General features: G+C 49.0%; 2 protein-coding genes across 4 annotated transcripts in view; both read left to right on the top strand.

The window, feature by feature from the left end:
• LOC121180277 (calpain-2 catalytic subunit-like) overlaps positions 1-6,333 on the top strand; it is a 13,421-nt gene extending 7,088 nt beyond the window's left edge. For all 3 annotated transcript variants that reach the window (XM_041035541.1, XM_041035540.1, XM_041035539.1), the window contains exons 10-21: positions 659-828; positions 919-930; positions 1,447-1,658; positions 1,766-1,802; positions 1,886-1,951; positions 2,050-2,107; positions 2,518-2,582; positions 3,063-3,131; positions 3,721-3,799; positions 4,079-4,195; positions 5,514-5,572; positions 5,780-6,333. In XM_041035541.1, coding sequence (XP_040891475.1) covers positions 659-828; positions 919-930; positions 1,447-1,658; positions 1,766-1,802; positions 1,886-1,951; positions 2,050-2,107; positions 2,518-2,582; positions 3,063-3,131; positions 3,721-3,799; positions 4,079-4,195; positions 5,514-5,572; positions 5,780-5,803 — 968 coding nt within the window. In that variant the 3' untranslated portion in view covers positions 5,804-6,333. The remainder of the gene's footprint in view (positions 1-658; positions 829-918; positions 931-1,446; positions 1,659-1,765; positions 1,803-1,885; positions 1,952-2,049; positions 2,108-2,517; positions 2,583-3,062; positions 3,132-3,720; positions 3,800-4,078; positions 4,196-5,513; positions 5,573-5,779) is intronic.
• Positions 6,334-7,988: 1,655 nt separating this feature from the next.
• The window catches only part of LOC121180276 (calpain-2 catalytic subunit-like), a 10,468-nt gene continuing 8,456 nt past the window's right edge, over positions 7,989-10,000 (top strand). The window contains exons 1-2 of the mRNA XM_041035538.1: positions 7,989-8,327; positions 9,180-9,249. Coding sequence (XP_040891472.1) covers positions 8,091-8,327; positions 9,180-9,249 — 307 coding nt within the window. The 5' untranslated portion in view covers positions 7,989-8,090. The remainder of the gene's footprint in view (positions 8,328-9,179; positions 9,250-10,000) is intronic.

Genomic DNA, 10,000 nt, shown 5'->3' with positions numbered 1-10,000 from the left:
TTACACCCACTGTTCATTTTAGCTTCAGTCTTAGACTTTTGACCGAAATATAAATTTCTTCTTGTGACTTCTCAGACCCTCAGACTCTCAGACTCTCAGACCCTCAGACCCTCAGACCCTCAGACTCTCAGACCCTCAGACCCTCAGACTCTCAGACCCTCAGACCCTCAGACCCTCAGACCCTCAGACTCTCAGACCCTCAGACCTTCAGACCCTCAGACCCTCAGACTCTCAGACTCTCAGACCCTCAGACCTTCAGACCCTCAGACCCTCAGACTCTCAGACTCTCAGACCCTCAGACCCTCAGACTCTCAGACCCTCAGACTCTCAGACCCTCAGACTCTCAGACTCTCAGACCCTCAGACCCTCAGACCCTCTCAGGTCTCAGACCTTCATCTCTGAACCACAATGACAAATCTTCAGCTCTTCTAATTCCACAGTTTGCACCGTTCAGTTTTACTTCAGCTGCCAGTCGAGCTGAGATCTTTCTGTTTCTACACCTGCTGTGACTCTGACGTCACCTGACCAGTGCTCGGCACTTCAGCTCCTTCAGTTGTTTTCATGTTTTCAGCAGCTGCTGCTTCTCGTTATGATCACATGATCAGGGCTTTGGTTGATTTGATGAATGAATGAACCGACTTCTGTTTTGTCTCTGCAGCCACGTTCTGCTCCAACCCTCAGTTCTTCATCCGGCTGGAGGACGAGGACGACGACCCTCATGACGGCGAGGACGGCTGCACTGTCCTGATCGGTCTGCTGCAGAAGGACGGCCGCAAGGAGAGACGCTTTGGACGAGACCTCAACACCATTGGATTCGCCATCTATCAGGTTCACACACACACACACGCAGCAGAATAATGAGTCATGAAAAGGTTTGAGTTGTCTGTGTGACGTTTGTCTGTTGTTGTGTTTTCTCAGGTTCCTGATGAGGTGAGTTTCATTAGCAGAAGGTTCAGGTGAAACAAACCTGATGGACACGACAGCACAGCTGGGACGTCTCCGTCCATCAGGCAGCAGAGACGACCCGTCACACTCAGTGTTTAGCTCTGGCAGAAAGTAACTAAGTACATTTACTCAGATACTCAGGTCACACTTCAGAGGCAGGTACAGTCACTGCTGAGTAGAATATATGATAACGTATGACACACGTGATGTGCTGGTGCACATCGATTTCATAATGGAATGTGTGCACGTCCTCCACCTTCAGACTCAGTCAGCTGACTGAGGCTCATCGTCTCAGGTGTTAGACACTCCGGCTCCCAGCAGTCACTGCGTCAGCCGCCGTGCTGTCAGGTGGTCTGTCCAAAAACACGGACGTTCGCTGCAGTTCATCTTTGCAGCTGTCAGACGTCAGGGTTTCAAACCAGATGGAAATAGAAGAAGACACGGTTGCCGCGGTGATCACACGTTCAGGTGTTCCAGGTGTTGTTCTTCTTCTGTGCTCAGTATAAAGGTCGCAGTAATGTCCACCTGGGCCCGGACGTCCTGCTGAGGAGGGCGGCTGTGGCTCGCAGTCAGACCTTCATCAACATGAGGGAGGTGTGTGGCCGCTTCAAACTGCCGCCCGGGGAGTACGCCGTCGTCCCCTCCACCTTCGAACCGCACCGCAAAGGAAGCTTCATCCTGAGGGTGTTCACGGAGAAGGAGGCCCACACCAGGTCAGACAGAAGGACACTTGTACTGGGATAACTGAGTCATACACTGGGCAGACTGGTTTGCTCTCCCTCCATAATGATTACTTCATTCTTTTCACTGGTTGTTTCAGTCCGATGGAGGACGACGTGAACGCTGAGATCCATGAGGTTTGTGAGTCCTGGTTCTTTACAAAGCAGAGGAACAGGAACTTACCTGATCCCACACAGCTGACTGATGTTTGTCCTTCCAGCCTGATGTTGGACACAACGACGTGGATCCTCACTTCAAACGTCTCTTTGTCCAAATCTCTGGAAACGTAAAACAAATTTTCATTTCTTCTTAAACTGACATCATTTCCTGTCAAGCTGAGCGGAAATAAAATGTCTGATGTTTGATTTTATTCTGTGCTGACAGGACGCGGAAATTTCAGCCTTCGAGCTCCAACAGATTTTGGACAAAGTGGTCGCTCAGAGTAAGAAGAGCTTAGTCTTTAAGCTTAGCCTTTAAGCTGAGCCTTATCAGTGGGCTTCATCAGGGTCAGGGTTAAACTGAATCTCTTTCACTAACATCACACATTTATTCAGTTTCAGTTTCTTGATCTTCTGCATGTTTAAAGTGAATTTAAGTAAAAACTTTCGATTTTATAAATAATTGTGTGAATGTGTTTTGGTTCCTGATGTGAAACTGTTTGTGGACCAGAAGTTTCACTCAGCAGCTTCTGTTGATGCAAACTCTGATGTAAATGAAGCCACGTGTTCCCTGATTAAATCTGATTCCATGAATTTATTTCCATGCTCTGATCTCAGACGTGACACCTGTGAAGCACGTGTGCGACTGCAGGTTTGTGTGAGCTGACCTGTGTGTTTGTTTGTGTGTTGGAAGGATCTGATGTGAAAACCGACGGCTTCAGTCTGCAGACCTGCCGCGACATCATCAGCCTGCTGGACGTATCCTTTGAACAGCGGCCGCTTAGAGACGATCGCTCGATCGATCAGTGACTCATCATTTCATCGTGTGGCTCCAGCTTTGTCTGCTTCCTCTCACAGTGCAGTGGCGCCACTGTGTTGAGGCACAGGACTGTACTTCCTTACCTTCAGTGTGTTTTATATTATATATAAACAGATATAAATAATGGACGTAACACAGATATAACCATAGATAAATATCTGAAATAACAGTGTGGAGTTTCTGAGTTTCCTCAGGCGTCTTCAGGACGTCTAAAAAGCTCCAGAGGCTAAAACATGGAACTGAAGTGTAAAGAAAACAGCTGAGTGTAAAAGTCTGGCCTCGTGTGAACGTCCTGCTGCAGGAGCTGAACCTACCTGACTTTCCTGTATGAGCTGTGTCAGTAGGACTTGCCTGCAGCTCTTTGTGTACACAGACGTAGGACAGGTCGACAGTGAGCTGGATCTTTAACTGGAGTTCAGACGGACGGCAGCGTTAAACTGGGCCTGGTGGAGTTTCACACTCTGTGGACAAAGATCCAGAGATACCTGGTGAGGACTGAACACACTGCAGTTATCTGACTGACATTTAGTTTTTATGACACCCTGAGTGTCCCCGAGGACAGTCTGTCCAACCAGCAGCCATCTCTGCCGTCATGGTAACACATCATGGTTCAGCTGAACTGCAGCAGTACAGGAACTGTTCAGTGCTGTAGTAAGAAGATGGATGTGAATGGATGAATGAGCAGCGTCTGATCTTTCTAATGCAGAACCTCCATAAGGAAATCTGCCTTTTTAACTTTCATAGCATAGTCTCCTCTATGCTAAGCTTATATTATGGTTTATTAAATAATAATAACTAAGCTAAACAAAGGCAAGTGGACTTCCTTGAAGTTCTCAGAGACATTTCAGCTTCACTCAGAGGCTCCTTCAGTTCCAGCTGACTGGTGGGGATCCAGGTGTTTGTCTTATTGTGGGTCTTTCCCACCTTGAGGGTCTTTGAGGTACGACCATCAAGGTGTGAGCTTATGGATGAAACGTCTTCAAGAACCTCAAACAAGTCCAGTTGTCCTTCTGTCTTTGTGACTGCAAACCCTCACACCTCTAATATAACAGCCTTCTTCTTCTTCTTGTTTTGAAGGAGATCTTTAAGAACCATGACTCGGACGGTTCTGGTACGATGAGCAGTCATGAGATGAGAGCAGCTCTGGCTGAAGCTGGTAAGATCTGTTTCCTGATGTAACACTGTTCTAAAATCCCTGAGGGTTGATGGTGATCCAGGGGTTCAGACTGAAACCTACCCCGGGTCCCTGTCAGGGGTTTAGGAGTGATTCAGGATCTTCTGCAGGTTCATGTGCTCTCAGACCTGCAGAGTCTGGATCTGCTGCTGTGGATCTGTGGTTCTCACAGTCCCAGTAAAGATCTCCACCTGGTGGATCCTCAGCAGTCCTGCACACTGAACCTCCTGCTGGTCTGTGTGTGTGTGTGTGTGTTTGCAGGATTCCAGCTGAACAGCACTGTGATCCAGGAGATCATCGGTCGCTACGCCGACACGAGCTACGCCGTCGACTTCGACTGTTACATCGGCTGTTTGATCCGTCTGGAGCTGCTCTTCAGTGAGTCACTGCTACATCAGCACAGAGGAAATCAGTGTCTCACCAGGTCAAACAGCAGAGAAACAGTCTGAGTTCAGCTGCAGAGCGCCACCCAGAGGACGATGGAGAGAACAGCTGAGAACTGAGCTGAGAACTGAGCTGAGAACTGAGCTGAGAACTGAGCTGAGAACTGAGCTGAGAACTGAGCTGAGAACAGAGCTGAGAACTGAGCTGAGAACAGAGCTGAGCTGAGAACTGAGCTGAGAACTGAGCTGAGAACTGAGCTGAGCTGAGAACAGAGCTGAGAACTGAGCTGAGAACAGAGCTGAGAACTGAGCTGAGAACTGAGCTGAGAACTGAGCTGAGAACTGAGCTGAGCTGAGAACAGAGCTGAGAACTGAGCTGAGAACAGAGCTGAGAACAGAGCTGAGCTGAGAACAGAGCTGAGAACTGAGCTGAGAACAGAGCTGAGAACAGAGCTGAGAACTGAGCTGAGAACTGAGCTGAGAACTGAGCTGAGAACAGAGCTGAGAACTGAGCTGAGAACAGAGCTGAGAACAGAGCTGAGCTGAGAACAGAGCTGAGAACTGAGCTGAGAACAGAGCTGAGAACAGAGCTGAGAACTGAGCTGAGAACTGAGCTGAGAACAGAGCTGAGAACTGAGCTGAGAACTGAGCTGAGAACAGAGCTGAGAACTGAGCTGAGAACAGAGCTGAGAACTGAGCTGAGAACAGAGCTGAGAACTGAGCTGAGAACTGAGCTGAGAACTGAGCTGAGAACTGAGCTGAGCTGAGAACAGAGCTGAGAACTGAGCTGAGAACTGAGCTGAGAACAGAGCTGAGAACTGAGCTGAGAACAGAGCTGAGAACAGAGCTGAGAACAGAGCTGAGAACTGAGCTGAGAACTGAGCTGAGCTGAGAACAGAGCTGAGAACTGAGCTGAGAACTGAGCTGAGCTGAGAACAGAGCTGAGAACTGAGCTGAGAACAGAGCTGAGAACAGAGCTGAGAACAGAGCTGAGAACTGAGCTGAGAACTGAGCTGAGCTGAGAACTGAGCTGAGAACTGAGCTGAGAACTGAGCTGAGAACAGAGCTGAGAACTGAGCTGAGAACTGAGCTGAGCTGAGAACTGAGCTGAGAACTGAGCTGAGAATGAACCACAGAGGAGAGAGAGAAGTGTGATATGATCAAAAGCTCCACAGCTGCTAAATAGACCTTATTCTTATTTCTAGGAAACAGTCTCAGTTTTTATAACAGTGAATACTGACTGACTGCTCCCAGTGCTCCCAGTGCTCCCAGTGTTTCTGCCTTTAAAGAAAGTTTTTCTCTTTTTTCCTCAGAAATGTTCAGAACTCTGGACAAGAAGAATCAGGGGAAGATCGAACTGGACCTGCAGCAGGTAAAACTCCAGTCCCATACTGGTCTGACTGGTCCTGGACCATTAAGTCTCACCAGAACACCAGAACACAGCCCTGCTGGCGCCGCCTACAGGCCACAATGATGTCTGCAGCTTTTACACCAGCCCATCTTCTTCCTCTTGTTTTTTATTGGTCACATGACACAGCCGCCTCATGACATCATCACTTTTCTTCTTCTCTTCCTGCAGTGGCTCTGCCTCGCCATCAACTGACCGTCACCTGCTCCAAGAGCATGCTGGGAGTTTTCACCTGCAACACCCGCAAAGCTCTGATCTAACCCTGATCTAAACTTCATCTAAACCTGATTTAAACCTGATCTAAATCAAATCTAATATTAAATCTCTGCAGTTTGTCCTTAAATCACAGTTGTCCTCAGGACTGTTGATCCTTTGTTCAAACCTAGTCGTAGTTGGGGTTCGTGTCTCTGATGTGTGGATCATCTGTTTAGTGAATCTCAATATGTTGAACACAAAACATGAAACGAAGCAATAAAATCCTGAAATCCAGAAAAGACGTCACCACATATGAAAAAAGAAAAACGTGATGAACCTGTGACCCTCTGAGTGACTGAAGGCTGATCCTGTATGAACCACCATCAGAACAGGTGGTGCAGCTGGTGCTGCGCTGTGGTCTCAGCTCGTGGCTCAGGCTCTGAGTCGTCCTGCTCTGCACACGCTGTCAAACCTCTGATGCTAATCAGAGAAAAATGCTTTAACTTTGATTTGTACAAATAAAAGTGACATGAGAGAAACATCAGGAGGTTTGTGACTTTAACTACTTCACACCCCTTCAGGTGTTTTCACTTCTTTTACCTGAGCACACCTCACCTGCGTGGGCGTGTACAGGCCGATTGACTGACAGCTCCATTTGAACTGTTCTGCCTTTAAGTGTGGGAGTTCTGTAATCACCAACTTCCAGCCTCCTCTGGTCTGGACTGTGGACAGCTGGGACATGGAGACTTGTTGCTTCGCGGTAATTAAAGCTAAATTAAACACGTCGTGCTCTGACTGTTTGGATCACACCCTCCACCCTGTTCTGACACAGTGTTTCCTGAACAGCTTCTTCTGTCTGGTCGCTTCAGTTTCAGCTGTAACTGCTCTGGTATTCACTGCAGGCTCAGCTTCAGCGGCCCACAGGCTGCTGCTTCCTCTGGGAACAGGAAGGAGCTCTTCAGTAAATCAACACGTGGCTCTCCACCATGACTGGGATCATTTTTATAAAGCTCTGAATCGTGACAGACTCAGGACACTTCTCCCGACTCTGTCCTCATGAGTCCTGTGCTCTTGTTGATTGATGGACAAACACATTTGTGTTGTGTAACAGGAGAGCTCATCGTGTTTGGTAGATTGGCTGTAGAATGACTCTGATGGATTAAAGTGATCAGGGTTAAAATCCTGATTCTGAGTCTGAGCTGTGGAAACTGTGACGAAGGTTCAAAGAATGAGCGGAGTCTCTGAGCCAGCAGCTGCTGTGCCACACCCTTCCTGCTTCTTCCTGCTCCAGGCTGAGCTGCACAGCACAGCACAGGAAGTCAGGACAACAGGCTTCACAATAAAAGCACTCATATGTCAATGACAGATGAGAGGTGACAGCTGAACAAAGTACACAGTGGGTGGACAAAATAACAGGAACACCTTTCGAACAGAGACTGTGGACTCCCAGAGGCCGGTGTCAGCCGGTGGTCTGGTTTCTCTGTGAAGGACTCGGGGTGAAACAGCACCTGTCCTCTGTCACAGTGTTCGCTGAGAGTCGGCTAACATGAGCAACCAATGGGCTGTGCTGTAGAAGCTGCCTGTCAGAACAGGAACATTACTCTGACAGTATAACATGTGTGTCCTGTGTGATGGGTGATGGTACGACAGCGCGGCAGCACATCTCAGTCATTAAAGGCTGGTGCTGCCGTCACTGAGCCTCTCAGTGGTAAAACTATAGTCTCCAGAGACAGACCTGTCTCCAGGGACAGACCTGTCTCCACACTGTGCCAGATCTGGAGAATCAGATATAGTCTACAGCAGGGGTGTCCAAACTGTCCCACAGAGGACTGCGTAAATGCAGGTTTTTGTTCCAGCCAATGAAGAGCACACAGTTTGACCAATCAGCTGTCGGAGTCAGGTCAGGTGTGCTGCTGCTTGGTTGGAACAGACACCTGTGGGACAGTTTGGACACCTCTGGTCTACAGACTCTAACCCTCAGCTACAGTTTACAGTCAAACTATAATGACCTCATCGATCAACATGATGCCAGCCAATCACGTTCGGTCTCGGGTGTGTGACGTCTCTGCTTCCTGTGGATGCTCCTCATGAAGCATCTCACGAACTCGAGGGTTATATTTTGAAAATACTCACCGGAAGTCTTACCTGTCACCTCATCCGTCTTGACTTGTGTCTTAAATCCCAGCAGAGTGAGCTGACATCACACCTGCTGCCCGGTCGCTCGAAGACTTTCCAAAACTTTCCAGCACTCTCCAGACTCTCCTGTCCAGGCCCCAGACCCAGGATCATGTCGGGCATCGCGGCCGCTCTGCAGCACCGCCGGGAGAAGGACCGGGGCATCGGGACCAACAGCCAGGCGGTGAAGTACCTGAACCAGGACTACGAGGCTCTGAGGCAGCGGTGCTTCGAGACCGGTCAGCTGTTCCAGGACGAGACGTTCCCGGCCCTGCCCTCCTCCCTGGGCTTCAACGAGCTGGGTCCGTCCTCATACAAGGTCCGGGGGGTGTCCTGGAAGAGACCCACGGTCAGTGAAGTTAAAACTCTTGATGAAGTTCGGAGAAAAAGTTGTGTATCAGCAGTCAGGACTGATTCCTGCCTTCAGCTGAGCTGCTGTTTGTTTGTTTGTTTGTTTGTTTGTTTGTTTGTTTGTTTGTTCCGGTTCGTGTTGGATGTTGTAGTGAGCAGTGCAGATGAGTACGGCTGTATGCAAATGACTTTCAGAGAGAACTGTTTATTTCTGCGTGTTAAATACCACAGTGATCAAAGAGGATTTAAAATGAGAGGTTTTACAGATGGAGTTTGGTTTGAGCCGCTGGCAGAATCAGAGATCAGCTGCTGTGATTTGGACAGATGAGACTGCAGATGTGACGGATCGGATCAGATCAGATCGTTTCAGATCAGATCAGATCAGCTGGACACTCACAGGAAGCTGATTGGCTGATCAGGTGATCAGCTGATGTCTGCCCTCTGATCCTGTCTAAGGTTTCTCTGGGTTTAGAGACAGTTTACTGATCCCAACACCCAGCTGCACATTCACAGTGGGAGCTGTGGTTAAACTGGGTGACTCCCAGTATAATGAGGGAATGGAGCTGGGTGGAGCTGCTTCATCAATAACTGAAGAGGCGTTAAAAAGTGGAGATGCAGACATGCGACCTCTCCTGTCACCTGAGGACCTGTGTCTCTGCGTCTCTGCTGCCGTGCAGTTTGAAAAGGAGGCTGAACGTTGGACTGTTCAGCTGCAGCTTCAGTCCGAAGCTTCAGTCCAGGACTCAGCCGGTCCACGGTTTTTATCTGACCACAGAGAAACAGAAGCCAGTTCTGTTTCAGATCACGGCTCCATGAGTTGATGTCTGTTTCTGGTTTGCTTCCTGTGCAGGAGCTGACCTCTGACCCTCAGTTCATCATCTCTGGAGCCACCAGGACCGACATCTGTCAGGGGGCTCTGGGTGAGAAGCACCACACCACCATTAAACCACCATTAAACCACTGTTAAACCAGTTGAGTCTCTGCAGTGTCACCAGCACACAGGGAGGTTGTTGTGTGTATTATGCTGTGTGTGTGTGTGTGTGTGTGTGTGTGTGTGTGTGTGTGTGATTATCAGACTCAGATCAGAAACAGTGTTGATGTAATAAAAGCCAGAGTTTATTTCCCAGTAGCCAGTCAGACTGGAAGAACTGGTTCCAGTGGCTGCAGAGGGGCGGAGACTAGCGAGCTGGAACACCTTTACAGAGCACAGACAGGTGGGCTCATGGTGACGCCTGTAGCCTCTGTATCATATATCAGACTGGAGCTGATCTGGGTTCAGCATAATCCACCATCAGTCACCTGATCTGGAGAATCTGATCACACCTCCACAGAGGTGTGTGTGTGTGTGTGTGTGTGTGTGTGTGTGTGTGTGGACGGTTGTCAGGTGAGGGATCACACAGCAGTGGTGAGTGTCATCTTGGCAACAGAAACCAGAAACATGCTAACGGGCGGCGGCTGCTTCACTGTAATGGCGTCACGCTCAGGAGGGAAACACAGGGAAATGGTTTCTATAGTAACGAAAGGAAACACCTGGGAGGGTCCAGCCAATCAGAGCAGAGAGCTGCTGAGTGTCAGAGTCACTTATGAACAGAAACAACCAGACTCACGTGATCCTTTGCACACGCTCCATATTCTGCTCCAGTACAGCTGACTGACTCAAGCCCCGCCTCC

This window comes from Toxotes jaculatrix, chromosome 4 (genome assembly GCF_017976425.1).
Source record: "Toxotes jaculatrix isolate fToxJac2 chromosome 4, fToxJac2.pri, whole genome shotgun sequence".
In the NCBI taxonomy this organism is placed as follows: domain Eukaryota; kingdom Metazoa; phylum Chordata; class Actinopteri; family Toxotidae; genus Toxotes; species Toxotes jaculatrix.
This window is presented reverse-complemented; position numbering and strand designations above follow the sequence as displayed.